The 20,404-nt window shown below is 45.7% G+C and overlaps 3 protein-coding genes and 1 non-coding gene across 4 annotated transcripts; 2 read left to right on the top strand and 2 right to left on the bottom strand.

The window, feature by feature from the left end:
- The first annotated feature begins 1,556 nt into the window (after nucleotides 1-1,556).
- Nucleotides 1,557-5,930, top strand: NOXO1 (NADPH oxidase organizer 1). The gene is made up of 8 exons (XM_003210653.5): nucleotides 1,557-1,854; nucleotides 2,241-2,321; nucleotides 2,413-2,488; nucleotides 2,874-3,054; nucleotides 3,276-3,472; nucleotides 3,900-4,013; nucleotides 4,184-4,301; nucleotides 4,451-5,930. The coding sequence occupies exons 1-8, from the start codon at nucleotides 1,639-1,641 to the stop codon at nucleotides 5,082-5,084; spliced, it is 1,617 nt and encodes a 538-aa protein (XP_003210701.2). The 5' UTR covers nucleotides 1,557-1,638; the 3' UTR covers nucleotides 5,085-5,930.
- A 412-nt stretch (nucleotides 5,931-6,342) lies between these two features.
- On the bottom strand, nucleotides 6,343-16,331 carry TBL3 (transducin beta like 3). Its single transcript, XM_003210691.4, has 22 exons — nucleotides 16,199-16,331; nucleotides 16,031-16,082; nucleotides 15,828-15,923; nucleotides 15,540-15,587; nucleotides 14,829-14,970; nucleotides 14,295-14,379; nucleotides 13,954-14,124; nucleotides 13,622-13,697; nucleotides 13,064-13,160; nucleotides 12,560-12,765; nucleotides 12,067-12,208; nucleotides 11,494-11,552; nucleotides 11,108-11,211; nucleotides 10,295-10,445; nucleotides 9,929-10,159; nucleotides 9,648-9,718; nucleotides 8,851-9,007; nucleotides 8,366-8,424; nucleotides 7,768-7,871; nucleotides 7,403-7,474; nucleotides 7,105-7,263; nucleotides 6,343-6,579 (listed from the first exon to the last, which is right to left on the bottom strand). Exons 1-22 carry the CDS (start codon nucleotides 16,237-16,239, stop codon nucleotides 6,467-6,469), a joined length of 2,436 nt encoding a protein of 811 aa, XP_003210739.1. The 5' UTR covers nucleotides 16,240-16,331; the 3' UTR covers nucleotides 6,343-6,466.
- Nucleotides 16,332-16,795: 464 nt separating this feature from the next.
- On the bottom strand, nucleotides 16,796-16,924 carry LOC116217257 (small nucleolar RNA ACA64). Its single transcript, XR_004161543.1, has one exon. It is a non-coding gene; the product is annotated as a small nucleolar RNA ACA64 (small nucleolar RNA).
- Nucleotides 16,925-17,194: 270 nt separating this feature from the next.
- RPS2 (ribosomal protein S2) lies at nucleotides 17,195-19,967 on the top strand. Its single transcript, XM_085237245.1, has 8 exons — nucleotides 17,195-17,347; nucleotides 17,540-17,698; nucleotides 17,821-17,910; nucleotides 18,160-18,267; nucleotides 18,785-18,958; nucleotides 19,039-19,198; nucleotides 19,518-19,609; nucleotides 19,845-19,967. Exons 2-8 carry the CDS (start codon nucleotides 17,543-17,545, stop codon nucleotides 19,923-19,925), a joined length of 861 nt encoding a protein of 286 aa, XP_085093371.1. The 5' UTR covers nucleotides 17,195-17,347; nucleotides 17,540-17,542; the 3' UTR covers nucleotides 19,926-19,967.
- Nucleotides 19,968-20,404: the final 437 nt, after the last annotated feature.

Raw genomic sequence — 20,404 nt, 5'->3', positions numbered from 1 at the left:
AGGAGCTGCCACTTCCGTTGGTGGCTTGCAAATGCTAATAGTCATAAAGAACAATCCCTCTGGATGCAAAGATCTCCTTCTCTCGCCACAAAAGCCAGCCAGTTATAACAGCATGTGCCTTTGCAGACCAGCTGCAAGCAGAGATGGAGGATCTGACCCTGGTGCAACAAGTCTGCCTTGTATCCATGTCATCCTGTCAGCCAGGGAGTGTCCGGAGAAGGCACGAAAGGGGTTTTCCCATCAGATGTGTGCATGGGACTGAATTGCTCGCTGTACAACTTTTCCTTAGCAAAGGAGAACAGGGGTCCAGCAGCAACAGATCAAACTTCACCAACACACCTCCTTTGTCCCCAGCAGCTGCCACCCTGTAGGGCAGGGGCAGCCTCATGTGTTTTCACAAAACCGAAGCCCTAATTAGGGGCTTTTCTAGCTGCTCAGAAGTTATTTTGTCTGACTTCCCAATGGCATTCTGTGAGTTGATTGTGATTTTTTTTTTAATAGATGAAAGGTACTCTGCACCTGTTGCTAAGGGATTTAAGACGTCCAGTGTAATTAGAAAATGGAAAGGAAGGCAGGGCTGAGCCTCTCCATTTGGGCTCCAATAATGATAATGATTCAATTCAGGCTTCATCAAAGAAGGGAGAGCAGGCAGGGCAAGCGGCCAGATCACACAGATGCCCCTAGACCAAGCCATAAATGGAGGCATGCCACAGCCACAGGTCACAGAGAGGACGGCCTTCCAGGGCTGTAATTACCAACCAGGCAGTGCCTGAGGGCAGCAAGGAGCAATTGCTGCAGTGAAGCAAATCCATCTCCTCACTCAGCTCTTCCCACCAGGCAGACTGTGCTGCACAGTGCTGGCTACCATTGCTGATGCATAGGCCTGGGGCTCTCCTGGGAGTGGTTCTCCACCTCCCTGTCTATCGCATTGAGTGCAGGTGGATGCCCAGGCCTGAGGCAGGACCTCAGGGTGCTTTAGGTGCATATTTACACAATAAAATCTTTGGGATTGCTTCAGTTATGCCCCTGGGACCCGTTCAACCTTTGCTGTGGCAGTGTTAGCATCAATGTCTCCCATTTCTTTCTGAGAGTACATGGGTGTGGATAGGGCTACCAGGGCTCCTTTTGAAGTCGAGCACCTTTTACTAAACAGGTAGGAACAATTAGTGAAGAAGAGAGATTTGTAGCAGCTGGCATGCACATGAAATCCTGTCTGATTTGTGCTTTACAACCATGTTCGTGATCAGCTCTGGGGACTGCTGTGATTGCAGCCTAAGCTGTTATGGCCACGGGTGGCTCCCATAAGGGTGTTGGTACAGCAGAGCCATAAATGCATCCATTGAAGGAAATGCAATATGCTGTCTGAGAGCAGCTGCTGCTGCCCTGCTGCCCAGAGAGCTCTGCTAACACCAGGGGATGATGAACCAGCGACAACAGAAACCCAAGGATGATAGAAACCCAGAAATGATGTACCTAGGGACAACAAACCTGCCTGGCAGCAGGGAGGACCATTTACTGGCAGCATGCGATAAGATAAGGCGCTTTTCTCCAGCTCCCTGAACTATGCCCCACCATCTGTGCTCAGCATTTGCACATTAAAGACAGGGGAGCAGAGAAAAGGCATGTGATAATTGCAAAATGACAGAGTTTTTCCTCAAGCTGCTGGGCGGAGGAGGAAGCAGTGAAGGAGTGTGGCCCAAAGTGCCCGTGCCCTCCCTCCAGCTCAGTGTATTTAAACTGCAGAAAGGCCGTGCCCTGCTCAGCCTCCAGCTGCAGGACAGGCAGTGTGGGAAGATGAGCCGGTTCCCAGTGGATGTGAAGGCTGTAGGCTTGATGCAATGCAGAAAGCAGAAGGTATTTTAACCTGATATATTTTTTTTTCCTTAAATGTTACCTATTTGCTCATTATCCTTCATTGTTATTAAAGTGTTATTATTTAGGACATGGGTCCTTTAGACTTATTTATAATTGTCCAGCTCATAAGAAAGTGGTTATCTGAGACTCTGCTGTTTTTCTCTTCGCTGTTTCAGACTTTCTTTCTGTTTTTAATGCTCACTTGGGACCCTAAAATTAAGAAAATATTTTGGTAGGTTTAGTTTTTAATTTCATCTCTTACAAGACAGTCTGGCAGCCCAAACCAAAAACTAAATCACAGATCCTGTCAAATGCTCATTGACTGAAAACATCCAGTATTGAACATCAGGATAAGGATGCATTCTTTTTCTCTTCTATTTTTCCAGAAGTATATGATGTTCGTGTCCTGGTCAGATCAGAACAACATTCTCATTTACCGGACACTCGAAGAATTTAAGAGATTCCATGTAAGTGAATATCTCCCTGAAATAACATCCACATGCTGGGGAGGGATGAAGGAGCTCAGCATCCCTACTCACTGCTTTGTCTTGCTTTTAGAAAGAACTGAAGAGAAAATTCCCCATTGAGAGTGGATCGCTCAGGAGATCTGACCGGACCATACCCAGGTTTAAAGGTAGGGAGGAAAACTCACTGAGGGAGCAGCAGACATGACACAGCCATTGGGAACAGCTGTTGTGGTTGACATAGACCTTAGTCACTAGCCGTCATTGACTTAAAATAGCATAGAAACACCTGGTTTTGGGTATCAATGCACTTGATAGATGAGTATTACACGTTTATTGGCTTAGGGCTCTTAGTAACGTTACACATGAACTATGACAAATTTTAGATATGCAAAAATGTTATTAGGAGCTATTTAAAACAAGGAGGCAGAGGCAGCTGCATATGCTTTGGGTGGCAGTGCAATAAGCAGGGCAGTGCTGTGCTCAGGCAGAAGATGCTGCTCTGATCCAGGTCTGCTATTGTCTTGGATCAACTTTGCTTTTGTTATTTTAAAGATATAAATGGGAAACAGAGGAAGAGCGGGAAGATAAGTAGGTCCCTGGAGCGACTGAAATTGCTGGAAACTTACTCGCAGGAACTGCTGAAAGTGGATGCTAAAATCTCCCAGGGTGAAGATGTGATTCAGTTTTTCAAGGCACAAACTCAAGACCTCGATCCCTGCTTTCCTGAAGACAGGTGTGAAATCCTATTTGTATTTTTTGTTTGTGTATCTCTTCATAAAAATGTTATAGAGAAATACCAGTTACATTTTGGAGCAGAAGAGCAGAGATGTTCTACCCAAATTTTCTACTGTTTTGATATCTAAGGTGCTCTTAGTCCACAATTTTACTGAAATTACTACTTGACAGCCTTCCATGGGAGCTTTCAGTAAACCAACATCAAACTTTGCTTTTCAGTGTTGTAATCATGCCATCAGAAATTGGAGGGGAAAAGAAGAAAGAGGTGCAGCAGCAGCAGCAGCTCTCCATTACATACCCTCAGGTGTCTCAGAGCTACCGCTGCATTGAAACCTTTGAAACCAAAGACACAAAGAACAAGACTTTCAAAGTCGCTAAGAAGGAAATTGTTGAAGTGTTATTGAAGGACATGACTGGTAGGTTTAAGATCCTTCCATTTCAGAGATGAATGCTGAACGATTTCTAGATTGATTTAGGGCTTGGCAAATATTAAGGCTGTAACATCAAGCACATGGGTGACATTGGTATACATGGGGTGTTTGCCTGGATTTAAACAGGAGGAAATAAGTGGTCTATTCTTTTCTAATCGAGGGATGCATGGGTCTGAGCTGAGACCTAGGACCTTATTCCCAGCAGAAAGCTTTTCATGCTTTGCAGAGCCCAGCACACCTGCATGCTGTACTCTGGTCTAGATAGAGCTCTGCCAAAATGCCAGCACTGAGCTGGTCCATGGAACATCTGCCTATGGCTCCTGCCTGTGCCCCGTGCCCCTGCACTGGGATGTTATTGATCATCTCTCTGTTTCTGCTGGCTTTACAAATTTTGTTCTACTATTTGCTGCAGGGTGGTGGCTTGTAGAAAACGCAGACAAGCAGATAGCCTGGTTCCCAGCCTCATACCTGGAACAAATCAGTGTTCACAAGGATATCCAGAACGTCAGGAGCTCAGATGAGGAGGGTGAGTATGCTTCTGTGCTGAGGCAGCAACTCTGGTTTCAAGGTCACACCTTGCTCATCCTTCACAAAATGGCTTCTGAAGTCTCTGTAGGCCTGGGGCTGTGCAGCTGGGCAGAGTTCTTGCCCAACTTTCCCTCTGTAAGATAACGCAGACTTCCCTTCTCCCCCCAGGCAGCCTGTACTTTGTCATGCGGGCCTACGAGTCGCAGAAAGCAGACGAGCTCTCTCTGAACAAAGGCGTGGTGGTGGAGGTGGTCAGGAGATCCGACAATGGCTGGTGGCTCATCCGGTAAGGAGACTTTTCCAAAGCTGGTTTGAGATGAATACTTCCCCCTTCCTGATGCCCTGTGTGCACACAAGCCTTGTGTGCTCACCCATCTTTTGTCAAGGCTAGAAGAGTCCTTCAGTTCAGTGTTTCTTTTCCCCTTTCCTCCTCAGTTACAACGGGCGCACAGGGTACATGCCCTCCATGTGCCTCCAGGCCTACAAGAACCCCCACCACAGGCTGCAGATCATCATGGGCAATGGGCTCCATGTCTCCACACCCAACCTCTGCTCCTCCTTTCCGGCTCCCCAGCCCCTGCGAGACAGCACAGCACGGGATTGCACCCCAGGGGACGGCAGTGATGAAGACGTGAGCTCCTTGAGGAACAGATCACAATCTCTGCCCAGGGTCGTCTCCACTCCAGATCTGGAGTCTGACAGCTCCTCGCTCAGCTCGGGCAGTGAGCCCAGCAGTGTGCTGAGCTGGAAGCCAGACTTGTCCAGGTCTCTGCCAGCAGTGGAGCAGGCAGCGAGCCCTGTCCTTGGACACACCTCAGCCACACACAGCAGCAAATCTCCACGCCTCACCCACAAGGACAGGAACGACTCGGGATTTGTGGAGCCATCTGCTGCTGACCTAAACTCCCTCGCTGACTCAGAGGTGTCCACCGGTGCCCCCAAAGTGCCCACGCGTCCCTCGGCCCATGAGATCCTCCAGAGATGCAGCACAGTCACCAAGCGGGCCCTGCAGCAGTCAGCTGCCTGCCCACCCCTCCATGTCCTGCATCCCCTGCCCGGTGCTCACTAGGGCCCCATTCCTCACATTGCAGTGACTGCTGCTTTCAAAGCTTGCAGACATGGTTTTGCTGGGTTAATGCTGTAGCATGCACGCCGTGGCCAGGGAGCTTTAACCAGGGCACACACTGTAACAGAGCTGCAGGAGGATCCAGCAGCTTCTGTTTAACATAGGTCACTTAGAGCTCAGTGCCATTCCTTGGACACACATTTATCCTGCACCAGCATTTATCAAAATGTCACAGTTTTCCTGCATGAATCCTCACACTGTGGCTACCTGACAATGCTGGAGAACAGAGGAGTGAAACCCATAGCTACAGACACATGAACAGCAACTACCTGAATCCCTGGAATAGATATGAGTTCTATTTAATTTTTTACTTTAAAGTTACATGAACTCAGGTAATAGAAAACTGGCCAGGCATGGACTCTGAATGGCTGAGGACAAAAAACATTGGTAGTACCTAGGAATTTCATCTCTTACCTTGCCTTAATGATGTTCTGCAGGCATAGGGATAAAAAGGGCTGTAGTACAGCTTGTTTGCTGGCTGAGTAGGGTGGCTGAGGCCAGAGCTCACAGTTACGAGCAAAACTTAAAGAAGGGGTTTGATAGTTACTGAAATTTCCAGTACTTCCTATACTAAATTAATCTGCTAAAACTGAGTTAGAAAAAATTGATAGGAAAACTGAGGACTTTTATATAGATTGCTACCTTTAATTTTAGTTAGCCTTCCATGTGTGTCTGTCTTTCTTTTTTTTTTAATCAGGCAGTTTAGCCAACTTGCAAGGTGTTTGGATGTTTGTATCATTCTAAGTTTTATACACCTGTCTCTGAAATAAAACACAAAAATATCTAAAAGGACTGTGTAGTTTTTATACTCCAAAGACTTGCTTGTTGGAGAATTAAAATCACATCCATGTGCCTGTCAAGTGCTGCATTTGGGGCAGGAAAGGTGACAGACCTGCCTTGGGGCAGCCTACATTTTGCCCAGGTACACAGGATATTCAGTGCTCAGACAACACTGATCTGTGCACACCTCCTAGATAAACTTCAGGATATATACAACGTGGCCAGTAGTATCTCCCAACTCCATAGCCTTTATAATCACTGTAAACAGCTCACTCACAGCCTGATTCTGCCTTTCCTCCAAATTGAGCACTCCTATTGTCCAGGCCTCAAAATCCAGGCTGTGAAAACACAAAGGGAAGCCACAACTTGCCCAAAGGACAAATCCTTCCTTTCATTACATCCCAAGGAGACTAAACAGTGGTCTTGTTTTAGAAATTCAATTTAATTAAAAAAAAATATTATAAAATACAGAGTATTCCAGTTGCTGTATCTGGTGGGAAAGCAGTTCAGGCTCCTGTCAGGAAACAGCAGCTGGTGAGGGAAGATCACAAAATCACATCCTCCTGATGTGACACGTCGGACAGCTTCATGTTTTGCCACATGAAGTCAATGAACATGGAGGCCTGCAGCAGGCGGCTCAGCCTCTGAAAGTGGCGCTCTGCAAAGAAAGAAAACTGATGGTTGGTAGTTTCTGGAAGTTTACTAGAAATGGGTACAAAAAACCTCTCTTCTGTTTAGAAGAGAGCAGATGGAGCATTCACAACATAAGAGGAGACCTCACAGAGGCACAAACTGTGGAAAAACTCTCAGTCCAAGCCTACAAAGAGAGGTCACAAGGCACTACATCACACAACACCAGGATCTTTGAATGGTGTTACTTGGAAGGGATTTCAGAACTCATCTACTTCCAACAGCACTGCCACAGGCAGTGACACCTTCCCTTAGACCAGACTGCTCAAAGCTCCATCCAACCCTGCCCTGAATTCTTTCAGGGATGGAAGATCCACAACCTCTCTGTGCACCCAGAGCACAAAACAGGAAGAGAGTTGAGATCTCACATGAGCAGAGGGCAGCTGAGATTGGATACAATCAAGTTCCACAGCACATCATTGCAAGCACCTCCCAACAGCTCTAGACTGGATTAACCTGCCCACTGCCCAACTGTTCCTGCAGCACCGCTCACCAGTGTAAGGCAGCAGGGACTCCACAGCAGATTTAATGCCCGAGTACTGCAGGAGGTTGTCTGGTGCTTCATGCTTCAGGAGGGTTTCAATGACAGCTTGAGCCTCATGGCAGTTTCGAGAGTTCGTATTCCATGTCACCAAGAATGTTAACACTGCCTCTAGGGAAGAAGGACATCTGTGCACATTGGTTGCGCAAACAAAACATCTCTTTTGTCTCTGAGATCAGCTTTAATTTCACTTCAGAAAATAAGCCCCAAATCTGAAAGGTTTTAGCTCTGAAACCACGCAGTAACAAACCTTTCTGATCCTTCCGCAACCGAGCAATGTTCTCTTCCAAGCGCTTTCTCCCATCGCTCTCCTTGAGGATGGCTAAAAAGAAGAAGAAATTAAGGATCATAAAAAAAACAAAACTATTTCAAGAACAAGACCCATGCCTTCCTTCCACACTGCAGATTCTGTGAAAAATAACATCTCTTGTGACAGTTCTAAACCTTTAGGAGTTATTGGAAAAGGGTAAAATAGAGGCTTTCAGATAATTTGACTTTAGTTTATTAAAAACTTCAAACTGTAGTCTGAGTCTGACTTCAGTCAGTGTCTATCTGGAAGAGATGGAAAGCTGAAAGGGCAGAAAAAAAACCCTTCAGAATACAATGTGAACTCACCCTTAACGACCATCAACACTGTGTGCGGACGATCCAGAGAGATTGCCAAACCTAATGCTTTGAGGTATCTTTTCTCATGAAGCAGGTTAGAAAGCTCTTGTTCTCTGGAAAACAAATCAGTCAGGAGTATGAGACAAGTATTTGGTTGATGGAACAGCATTCAGTACAGAAAGTAGTTGATTTGGCAGTAATGGTGTGCAGAGGTTTAATGCCATGAAGTTAATAATCTTGTGCGTGCCAGTGAATGGTTCAGTGCCCTCATTGTGGAGATAATTACCCTAGGCACGTTCAAGGGATTCTTGAATTACTCAATGCTGGCTGAAGTGGGACAAAATGAAAGTAGGTTTCAGTGGTTTGACATGCCTTATCTTAGTAGCGCAAGCATGAAACCAATCCATTATCAAGCTGACAATATTATAGCAAGGATTTGCAGGAATTAAACTTCTACGAAGCAGAAAAGCCTACTGGTGCCATGGCAGCATCTAAATCTCTACAGGACAGCCTTCAAATTAGGGGGAGTTGGATGGCTCTAAGTGTGGAGAGTTTAACCAGACATAATGCACCTTTCATGGCCCACTGCTCCCCAGAATCAACTTACTTCATAATCTGCTCCTCCCGTTTAGCTTGTGCCTCTTCCTGTTCAATTTCAGTGACATCCTATAAAACCAGAATATAACTTTGTCAAACCTTGCTTTAATTCAGATGAAAGAGTCATTAAGTGATGAGAAAATCGTTTTCTGCAGCAAGATCTCCAGGTCAAGTTGCTTACATTTGAAATCCAACAACTCACAATTCCCTCCAAGCTCTCTCTAGAAGACCAGTGCTGGGAAGGCCACTTAAAGACCAACTCCTGTTCCTTTTAAAGCATCAACTGGAGAAATTCAATGTGGCCAAAAAACCCCAAACCAGACCAAAAAAAAAAATATCCAAGATACGTCTTACTGATGTAATTGCAAGGTGCATAAAATGAGGACAACACGTATCATGCTGGAACAATGAGGAACAAATCACTGAGGTACTGAACACTGCAAATGCATTCTGATCACTAACCCAGAGAAGAGACACAAAGACCCTGCGCTGTACCTTCCATAGTGTGATAGAAGAGTCACTGGATGCTGTCACAACCATGTCGTCTTGCTTGTTAGAGTGAAGACCCCAAATTTTATCTTCATGGCCATCTAATGTTTTTACACACTCATTTGTTTTAATTGTCCAGAGTTTTAAGAGACCATCAGAACCACTTTTGGAAGAAGAAAAAAAAAAAAAAAAAAAAACCCACAATCTCAGAGAATCACTGGATAGACCATTCTTGCTTTACCCCACCCAAAATACTGAATAAACTCATTCCAACACCTACCAAATATGAGCAGAATTAACCAAACATCTTGAGAGATCTAAATAATTTCAACTTGTTCCTGGTAGTACTGGCATTCCCTTGGGTAATTCCATCTTGGAATGCCCTATTAGCTACACTTCTTCATATGCTCTGTTGGCATTTCTGGTCTGTTACATTTCAGCCTTTCTGTAAGAAAGGGCAATTCAGGAGATAAACTGCATTCTTTCCTGCTTCTAGCTGGAGAACAAACCCTCTGCAGCTAACAGTAAGAGTTTAGCCCTGGCTGCTCTTGCATCACCAAAAGCAGTAGGGTGAAATGCATCCTTAGCTCTGCCCTGTGGTGTATGTCACTAACCCAGTAACGTCAGTGGAGCTAACAGGAAACATAGTGTAACTGGAGAGGAAAACAAGCCACGTCTCTGCCACATGCCATAAACATGGCACTCTCCTATCAGTCTTTCTAAAACTAAATCCACTGCACAATCTTGCTGCTCATAGCGGCTATGTCTTCTGAATAATTCTGGCTTCTTGTGTAGGCACTTACCCACTGAGCAGCTGTGTTCCTCGGCTTACAAAAATGATTTTCAGTACAGAGGCATCATGACCTTCAAAGGTCTGGAAAACAAGAAAGCAGCTTCAAAGTATTAGAGCTGTTGCCAGGTTTTCAAAAACGATCCTCTTTCAAGGGAATAATGTTTACTACCAAAGCCCAGATAGATAAATTGATTTTTATATATATATAAATTTTTATGTATATATAAAAATTTTAATCTCTGTAGCACGTGAGAGTTGCCTAGAGCAAGGAGCAATCTGAGCTGTCATTACCTTCAAACAACTGAAGTCCTGAAGACCCCAAAGCTTTAGGGTTCCATCTGCTGAAGAGGTGGCCAAAATCTGATCCACTGGAGAGAATTGCACACACCAGATTCCACGCTTATGTCCAGTGAAGACACCCAGCAAAGAGCAATCAGAACAGGACCACAGCTTGGCCAGCCGATCCTGCGAGCCCGTGGCAATGAGCTTGTCGTTTGGAGAAACTGCCACACTGTTTATGTCCTGGAAAAGTCACATAAATAGAGAGCAAAGCAGTTTAAGTCTGCTTTTGCTGTCAGACAGCTAGGAATTGCAGGGTATAAAACAGGAGAGCACTTAAGGACTAAAAATATGCTCTCACATCAGGTGGAACTTTACCTTGTCATGACCTCTCTCAGTCACTTGTGCATGAAGGGTTTCTGGGCTGGAGATCAAGGCTGCTTTTGCTTTGGAAGTGAGAGATTCTGGGATATTCCATATTTTTATTGTGCAGTCCTGGCTGCTGGTCACTATAAAGCTTTCTTTCAACCTGAAAGAAGAGAGGAAAAAAAGCATGCCAAGCCTAAGAAAACAGAACAGTGGTTTTCACTGCACTGAGAAAAGGCCTTCTATCCTCAATCGGAATCCACACAGTCACTGTGCTGTGACATTAAACAGAGCCTGAGTGCTTTTGAAAGTTGTCTTTCATTTTACTTAAGTCCCCAGGATAACCTCTCTCTATTCAGCCGTTAGCCAAGAACACTGCTAGCTTTCTTCATTTGCACACTAAGGTATATGGCAACTTTTGAACAAGCTAGGCCTCCAGACTGTTAGGCAGCACAAAGTAGAAGAGCTGATAAACAGATACGCTATTTAAGCAAGCACCTTCATAGGAACACTCCCTCCATTCCCCAGTCAGTCTCTCTAAATTGCTTGAGCATTATCTGGCAAATTAAGCAGCTGCTGCTCTTTAAGCCAAACAGAAGGTAGACTAACAAAGAAATGCGAGCTTCACAGCTTATGGACAAATGTGCATTCAAGAAAGAAAACCACAAACATTCTTCCTTCAGTTCAGAGCACCATGACAAGCTGGATTCAAACATGACAAACAATGTTATTCAGAAGCAGACATTCACCAAAACATTCACTGAGGATGATAAAGCAGCCAGGACTCTTGCTTGCAAAGGTAAAACTTTGTTTGACTTTTATTACCTTGAGCAAGAGACAGCGCCTACCCCATGAGCATGACCCAACCCTTGGGCCACACAGACCACCCTTCCATCTTTATTCATCCGCCAGACTCGAATGCTTTTGTCCTGTAATGGGAAAGAACAGACAAGTGATCAGCCTTCCACACATTTACTACATCTGTAACCCTGGCTATTCAGTGGCTTTTAAGCCTGTATCCTTGCCCGCATTCATCAGAGCAAGGGAGCAACATTTAAAAGGCATAATGGAAGACTCTTGTATTTTAGGGATGTAGCAGTCATAACTGCCATCTTAACAAAAGCCCTTTCTGCCATACTGGAATATAACAACTCTATCCATAAAGATCACTAGCAATGAACAGTTTCATCCAATGAAGAATGCCTACGCACCTTGGCACAGCTTACAAACATCAGGCCTTTCCTGAAGACATCCAAAGCAAGAATTGTTTCTAAACAGAGGAAGAAAAAACAGCTGGATGCAAAGAAATACTGAAATCAGACAACAGAAATGTATTAATTAGTATGAAGTCCACAGCTCAATGATTAGGGCCGGGTTTGAGAGACTCAGGAACATATCTGCACTCCTTATGAAGTGACAGGTTGCTTATGGCATTGGTGCTGTATGTCACTACAACCACAAAACAGCATTCAGAGCAAGCACTCCCATACCTACACCCTCAACTCCAAACTAAACTGATTTCAGTTAGTGAGAAGGACTGAACTGACAGACCTGGATAAAGATAAAGCAGCACTTGCGAAATCAGGAGTGTACAAAAAAAATACTTACCCCACAAAATCCCCAAAAAACCCAACCAACCAAACCACCAAAATAAGTTGTGATGCTACTCCAGACAGAGCCCAGTGACTCCAGTTCCCACGTAAAAGTTGTGAGAAAAGTGGGATAAAGAAATACTTCCTCGTCTTCCACCCATCTCCATCAGAGCTGACCACACACACACACACCTGAGTGGCCATAGAGGATCTGGCAGTGTGATGTTGACAGTTCGAACACTTTCAGTTGAGGGCTGTTGGTAGCCACAACAATGTGAGAATCACCAGGCCCGAGGAACTTCACATCCAGAACCTCATCGTTGTAACCCGCAAGCTGAGGATGGCAGAAGAGAAAAAGTTTAACAGAGCAAAGCACCAAATGGTACCATTCTCAGTGAGGTTGCACTCCACTTTTCTTTCACTTAATTCTGATCTTATTAGACGTAAGATGGAATATAAAAGGGATTTCTGTCTGGGCCTGTTCTGCTTTCCATTTCGTTTTATTTGTGCAATATTCTTCCAACTCCAACAGTGAATCTGGCTCCCTGGCTTGTAACCAAGGAACAAGCTCAGGAACAAGCTTTCAACAATAAAGCTTGTTATTTCAAGAATAGACCTTTCACTAGAAACAAAGCTGAGCCTAAAATACTGATAAAAGAGGAAAAGAGAGGCTGAGGGTTGTTACCTGCTTCCTGAGCTGAAGAGTTTGTGCATCATATAAAACAATGTTGTGCTCCACAGACACTGTAACTATCTCATTTCTCTCAGGCACAAGCATGCAGTGGGTCAGGCTGTGCTCACTGGCCTCCTCCTCTGACTCCACAGGCTCAAAGGGCACAGGCTGGGTGTACACACAAGCAGCTGTAGCAACTTCCCAGATTTTCAGGACCCCTAGCAAATAATATAAATTATGTCAGAGCCACTGTTTTAGATAGTGATTGTTCAAGGAATATAAAACAAACCTTGGCAGTGTGTACTGGTAAAAGCCACACAGCCTTAAGGCCTGATAAGTCTTCATCTGCTATCATTGGAAGAAATCAGGAGAAGGCTTTGCTCTCCATTCCAGAAGAGTTCAGCCTAACGCTCCTGCCACACAAACCACATATCCCAGGAACAACAGCAACGTAGCACCTGAAGCACAGTCCTTCCTTAGCCTCTAACTCCAGCAGCAACATGACAGGATGCTCACCTTTGCTGCCAGCCGTGAGAAAGTGCAGCCCTTGTTTCTTCACACCCAGCTGAGAGAAATCTCCTTGTTCAGGCAGCAAGATGGCAGCTTCCACGCTCTACAAAGGAGTTGGCCAAACACCAGCTTAGCTCAAAGGGTTAGAGACCCATTGCAGCAAGCAGCTGTGTTAACAGCACATTAGTGCCAAAAAGACACAAACCATGCTTCAATGCCCCAGACTACTCTACACAGGTGCCTAGGAAAGGCTGGCAGATACAAAGCAAGAAGAAAGTTTTCTAGCAACTGTCCCTCCTTCCTTCTCCAGAAGTGGGGCACAGGTGGCATACATTTCTACAAATTCCCCAGGCACAACTACCAAGCAAGTACAGATAACACAGCTTCAGACAGAGTTTTAGGGCCTTTAGAAAGTATAGACAGAGTAGTATCACATCACAATATATAAAAGCCCACATTTTATTTACATACGTGTAGGAACCCATACATTATATACACAAATCTACAAAAGGCAACAGTGACCTACAAAGGATCTCAAAGGAATAAAAAAAAATGCAATTTCACCTCATAGATAGGGACGGTTCGTTTACTTTCTCTGGTTTTCAGGTTCCATACCATGCAGATTTTATCACGGCCAGAACTACAAGATAAAAAAGCAGTTTCAGCATTAAAAAACATTCAACTCAATCTCTGAATTCAAATTTGAAGTTGTGAGAGGTTCAACATCCCTCTGAAGAAGTCCACAATGCTTTGTCAAGCTGAGACTGAATACTTCTAGCAGTTCTTACCCCCACAGGACAAACTACCCCAGCCAAACTTCACTCAAGCACCCAATCTCTGCCAAGAGCCAGGGTTAATGAAAAAGCTAAGCCTCTGCATTTATTTTTTTTTTTTACCTAATGAATGTGTTTCCATCTCCAGTGAATGCCAGGGAGGTGACAGCACTGAAGTGGCCATCCAGCACAGCCACACACTTGCTGGAATTCAGATCCCAAATTCGGATTTTGTAGTCCATTGAAGAGGAGAAGAGTTGCAGACGGGAGATATCAGGGTGGAACTCAACGAGGCTAGAGGGGAGAAACATTTGAATGGAATAGGAATAAGTTGCCTGGCACCTTCTTTGCATTAGACCAATATTTAAATAGAAATGCATTCTCCACAAAGAATTTGACAATTCACACCAATTCTAGCATGCAGGCATCACGTTAAGTGACTGAAAAACAGGGCTCATCCTTACTGTACAACTCCTGAAGATCCTTTCAGGTTGTGTGTGCAATACTGCTTGATCATATCCCAGATCTTAATAGTGCTGTCACAGCCACCTTGAAAAAGAAGAGCATGCAAGAATGAAGAAAGGATGTCCAACACTGCAACAGCTGTAAAATTTAATGAGTAACAAAAGCAGCAGAAAGAAAAATGAATCCAGGAACAGCCATCCACACCAAGAGAAGTTCATGAGTACTTCACACTTACAGAGAGCTAGACAAAATCTGACTGTTTACAGAAAAGAAACTTCAAGTACAACTGACACATTGAGTTCGTGCCTGTCTTCCATCTTCAAGGAAACCTAACTGCAAATTTAGATTAACTATGCCACGCTGTCTCATAAATCCCCGATATTTACCAGCACTTTACTAAGAATATTTTAGAATACTGGAATAACTCTCTCAATAAGTCACTTTACATATATATAAAGCCTCTTATGATTATGTACATAATAGAGAGCTCACCACCTCATGCTGCATTGAGCTAGGCTGAAATAGGATCATACCTGTGGCTAACAGCGTTGAAGTAGAGTCAAAGACCATGGTAGCCACTGGTGCTATGTGCACTGCCTTCCACGTGCGCACACACTTGTTCTCTCGCCAATTCCACTGCTTCAGCAGCAGGGCTCGGCTTCCTGTCACAAGAATCTATGGAAAAGCAAGGCAAAGGAAAGCAAGATCAGCCATTTCCATCAGTGACCGTACACAAACAACACAAATATTCATTACTGTGATGCTCCTGAATCTCAGTATCTCAATACTCATTCGTAAGACTAATACTTGCTCCAAAACATATTAGGAAACGCACCAAACACTTAACAAGTGTCCACAAAGACCTCTTCAAAACTGAGAGACAAATACCAGAAACAACAGGAAACCTCTCCCAGAAGCTCTGACCTGCAGTGCTTCAGCATATGCATGGATGCTGGAAAGCAGCTAGAAAAAAACTCAGGATTTAAATGAAACATCAACTAATAGAGTTTCTGCATATATACAGAATAGACTAAAATGCATTCCTGTCCCTGGATGCATCTTAGTAGTTAATTACAGTAAAACAAAACAACAGTAATTCCTATATCTAACTTGAACTCAGAAGAGATAACAGGCTCCACAAAGTTCCCTGGGGACATTCAAGGCAGAACGCTCCTCAGTCTTCACTGGACTTATCAGGAGGCCCAAGAAAGAAAAACACACAGCGAACACTACCATACAAGTACCTCATCATCAGGGCTGAGAACAAACGAAGTGATGTCCTCTTGGTCATCCTTGAAAAATGATAAAAACACAGTTATTCATCCATGCACTGCTTTGGAGTGCTCTCAAGCCTTCCTTTGCCACAGCTTCTACTGACCCAAGCATATCCAGCATCACGCACACAATGATGAACAATGCAAACCCAGCCAGGGTTGCAGTTCTTAGCCCCCTCTATTCCCACTCCCAAAAGCTTCAAAACACATCAGTCACGAGGCCTGAGAGCCGCGGGAAACGCTCCAGTGTCCCCTCACCTGCTCAAGGCTGTGCAGCAGAGCTCCCGTCTCAACATCGATCACGTTCAACTTGGTCCCACAGGGGCAGAACATGAACTTCCCATCCCGGCTAACCTAGAAAACAGAGGACGAAGAGCTGAGAGCAGGCAGTGGGGGCGGCCCAGCCAGGAGCACGGACTCCCCAGCCCCTTCTAGAGGCACCGGCCGTAAGCGACCATTACCTGCACTCGCCCTCCTTTGTAGAAAGGCTCGATTTTCCTCGACACAGCATAACTGAAAGAGGAAGAAAGGGAAACGCATGGAGAGTTCCTTAAAGCGAAGACAGCGCAGCTCGGCCGCTCCCGGAGGCGAACCTTACGGCCGCACAGCCCAGCCCCAGCCCCGCTCACTTGCTCTTGAAGCGCACCGCGCTGCCCGCCGCCGTGGCCATGGCACCCCGCGCTCCGCGTGCGGGTCGCTTCCGGGTTTCGAGGGCGGGACTTCCGGCTGCAGGAGTTGGATTTCCGGCGCATATGAATGACGCACCACCAGACACAGGAAGCACCCTTTCCGCGTGTCACGTGGGAGAAGGAAGCGCAGGGCGCGGAGCCGCTTCCGTCTGGACAAAAGGCTGCCGTTACGGGACGGAAGGCGGCCGGGAAGGGCTTCCCGCTCGTCCGGGTTATGTTCCAGCACTACACCCACACCCTTCAAACCCCAGACAGAGTTTGTGGACTGTACAAAAATACAAGTAACAGGACTCGATTAAGTGTTTAAGCAAGTAAATTTTTATTGAAAGTACTCAGCTCCATTCATATTATCATTCTTTTATAACCGTTCTCCACAGCTTCTAAATATTCCAACTATAAATCCTCGCCCTTCTCACGAAGGCACTTTACGTCTCATCTTCACATGAAGGATCCTAGCTGGGCTGCTACGCCTGCGGGGAGATTCACAGCGCTCATACACCGCCCTCACGCTCAGCCACCCCCAGAACCCCTCACTGAAATTATGGGAACATAGGTTTCACTCCCCACACACCGTCACCGTGGGCAATAAGCTTTGATGTTCCCTATGCTGTCGGCACGGTTATCTCACCGGAGGCCACGGGAGACCGCAGGTGATTTTCAGACTGTGCCAAAGGCCCCTTCCCAGCCCTCTCACCAACAGCCTTCAACACAAATAAAATCCCAACAATAGCTTAAAAGCTCTAAACACCACTAAAAGAAAGAAGTCAAACGAAGACAACAAACCACACCTGCCAACCCCTCACAACACAATCCAACTCACCTACTTCCTCACTCATAAGAGGCAGGCCCACGTGTGCGCGCCTTTATACCATGAGACTACGCATGCGTAGAGGCGGCGCATGCGCACAGCTTCCAGCTGGCCCTCCCGCCCCGCACTCTGTATAAGTAAGCGAATAGCGCCCCCTCTCCGCTGTAGAGTATTCTGAATTCAGCGCGCCGGGCTGGCACTGCAGAGAGGTGGTCTCGCGAGAACTCTCTGAGTATAAATACCGAACAGCGGTGAGTGGCGGCCTTCTACTCTACAAACACGTAAGTGCGAATGGCGGTGGGTGGCGGATGTGTGAGCTCTCCGCTCTATCCGCGCCCATCTGAGACGCCTGCGGCGCGGGGACGGCCGTGCCTCGTCGGATGAGCCCCGGCCGGGCTTTGTGGCTGCGTCGCGTGGTTATTTCTAATTGAGGGCGGCAGAGTTCTGGCTAACGCGCCTCTCTTTTTATATAGCAAATGGCGGACGACGCCGGTGCTGCAGGAGGGGCAGGGGCCGCTCGAGGAGGCTTCCGCGGCGGCTTCGGGACTGGGCTGCGGGGCCGCGGGCGCGGCCGTGGTAGGGGCCGAGGGAGAGGCCGCGGGGCCCGTGGAGGCAAAGCGGAGGATAAAGAAGTAAGTGGAACCAGCAGGGCGGGGAGGGTTAGGTCGGGCTGACCCGGGTGGTGTTGGCCTACAGTCCTTGCTCCTCTAGAAGCTGCTGCAAGCCCTTTGTTATTTGCTTGTTTCTTCCTTAGTGGATTCCTGTCACCAAACTTGGTCGCCTGGTCAAGGATATGAAGATCAAGTCTCTGGAGGAGATCTATCTCTTTTCCCTTCCCATCAAGGTGAGCTTCTGTGGTTGCTCGGAGCTGGTGAGCAGCATGCAGCAGGATCTTGATCTGAGCTGTGAAATTGGTATTAGTTGCTGCATTTGTTATTTAGAAAGCTCAAGTTGAGCCGTGTTGCTATTTAGTTTACTCTGGACTCATTTGTAGAGAAGAGCAGTGAGATTTGCATGTTCTATTTTGTTTTTTTTTGTGGAGGTTGCAGCTTAGAAGTATGGCTTTGTGTGATTAAATGCTTGAATCTTGTAGGAGTCAGAGATCATTGATTTCTTCTTGGGGTCTTCTCTGAAAGATGAGGTGTTGAAGATCATGCCTGTCCAGAAACAGACGCGTGCTGGTCAACGTACCAGGTTTAAGGTAATCTCTCTTGCAGATTTTTTGGGATTGTGATAGCTATGGCTATTTCAGAAATCTAAAACCCAGTTTTTCTTTGTTACCTTTGATCTAGAAGGCAAAACTGTAAGGGGAGAAGTGTGCTTCTCAAACATATTGAATCACAGAATGACTCAGGTTGGAAGGGACCTCAAGTATCATCAAGCTCCAACTTCCCTCTGCAGCAAGGGCTGCCAACCTCCACAGTTAATACTAGACCAGGCTGCCCAGGGCCCCATCCAACCTGGCCTTGAACACTTCCAGAGATGGGGCATCCACAACCTCTCTGGCAGCCCGTTCCAGCCCCTTATTAAGCTTCATAACTTTATAAGCTATAGGAGCTGCTTTAATAACTGCTTAATTGTAATGTACTGTAGCTGTTAAATATTGATCATGTGCTTCTGGTTATCTATGGTGAGACCATGTTCTGCCAGATTATGTTCTGCTGAGAGAGTATTCCTACATAACAAAGCCTTGGCTGAAAACTTTCCTTCAATTTTAGGCTTTTGTTGCCATTGGAGACTACAATGGCCATGTTGGTCTCGGTGTTAAATGCTCTAAAGAAGTTGCTACTGCGATTCGTGGGGCAATCATTTTGGCTAAATTATCCATCGTACCAGTGCGACGAGGCTACTGGGGGAACAAGATCGGTAAGCCTCACACTGTGCCTTGCAAGGTAAGAACAACTTGCTGTGCGTTGCCTGTGAGTCACGTTGTGGTGTGTGCTGTGGAAGCTGTAACCTGTTGTGCTCGTAGGTTACTGGGCGGTGTGGATCTGTCCTGGTGCGTCTGATCCCAGCGCCTCGTGGTACAGGCATCGTGTCTGCCCCTGTTCCCAAGAAGCTGCTGATGATGGCTGGGATCGATGACTGTTATACCTCAGCCAGGGGCTGTACTGCCACACTTGGCAACTTTGGTAAGTGTGAGGTTATTGCATTGTAGTTAAGCTATGTGTGTGTTCTGTTTTACTGAAAGGGAAGATAATGCTGCAGTATTGTTAAATCCGTGTTAAATGGAAAGCACCCAATCTCCCAATCTGCGCGGTTGCACTTGCTTGAAGTAGTGTAATTGTCGTAAATGGAGAGAGAAAGGAAACTGAATTTTAAGAGTATAACAGAGAGATCATCTTATGGTCTCTCTGTTTCCTCTGAAATTCTACACTTCGGAGATGCGTAAGTGGGTACAGGAGTTAATTTCTGTAACGGTGATGTGCAATGTTTAACTTCTTTTCATAGCTAAGGCCACCTTCGATGCCATCTCCAAGACATACAGTTACTTGACTCCTGACCTCTGGAAAGAGACTGTTTTCACCAAGTCTCCTTACCAGGTACACATGCAATGCTTCCTTCAGTTCCCAGCTCATGTTACCCTGATAAGTTTGGGGTAATACTTAAGTAGTATTTCATGTTCCAAGAAGAAAGAAAAAAGCAAAATATTAAGTAACAGAACACCGTATCTGAACATTCCACCCAAGTATACACAGCTTGTTGAAAAGGGTTATAATGCTGAGAAGTCATGACAGTGGTTTACAGAAATTAAATGCTATTTTTCTTTTTATCCAGGAGTTCACTGATCATCTGGCTAAGACCCACACCAGAGTCTCAGTGCAGAGAACCCAGGCAGCTGCTGTGGCAACTACTTAAGTGGTTTTTGTATGAGGCAATAAAGTGGTCAGTGGACAAGAAGTTGGTTTGATTGGATGCTTTGTGTGTTGGGCAGATGGATTAAGTCTGTGCTTGGGATCTGAGTAGGCTCAAGTTCATGGGCTACGGCCTGAACATCTGCTGGGTGGAACAGAATGCTTTACACTAACCCTTGTTAATCGTATAAATTATGAGCGGGGTTTGTAACCAAAGAGCAGGGAATATAATATGCCTTTATACTGTCCTTTCACAGCATGTTTACTCTGAGGATGTTCCCTACTGTGGTTGGATAGAGTAGAATTAGTGGTTTGTAGATTAATGGTAGTAGAGAAATCCAGCGGGGACACCCTATGGTACCACAGCTGGGGTGGATATGTGGAGCTGCTCTGTGTAGAGGGTGGTAGCAACCAACAGGAATGCAGCTCTAGAAAAGGAAGAATTGTAAGTTTTTGCACACCTCTTCAAAGAATGAGTCTATG

This window comes from Meleagris gallopavo, chromosome 16 (assembly GCF_905368555.1).
Source record: "Meleagris gallopavo chromosome 16, MGAL_WU_HG_1.1, whole genome shotgun sequence".
In the NCBI taxonomy this organism is placed as follows: Eukaryota; Metazoa; Chordata; class Aves; order Galliformes; family Phasianidae; genus Meleagris; species Meleagris gallopavo.
This window is presented reverse-complemented; position numbering and strand designations above follow the sequence as displayed.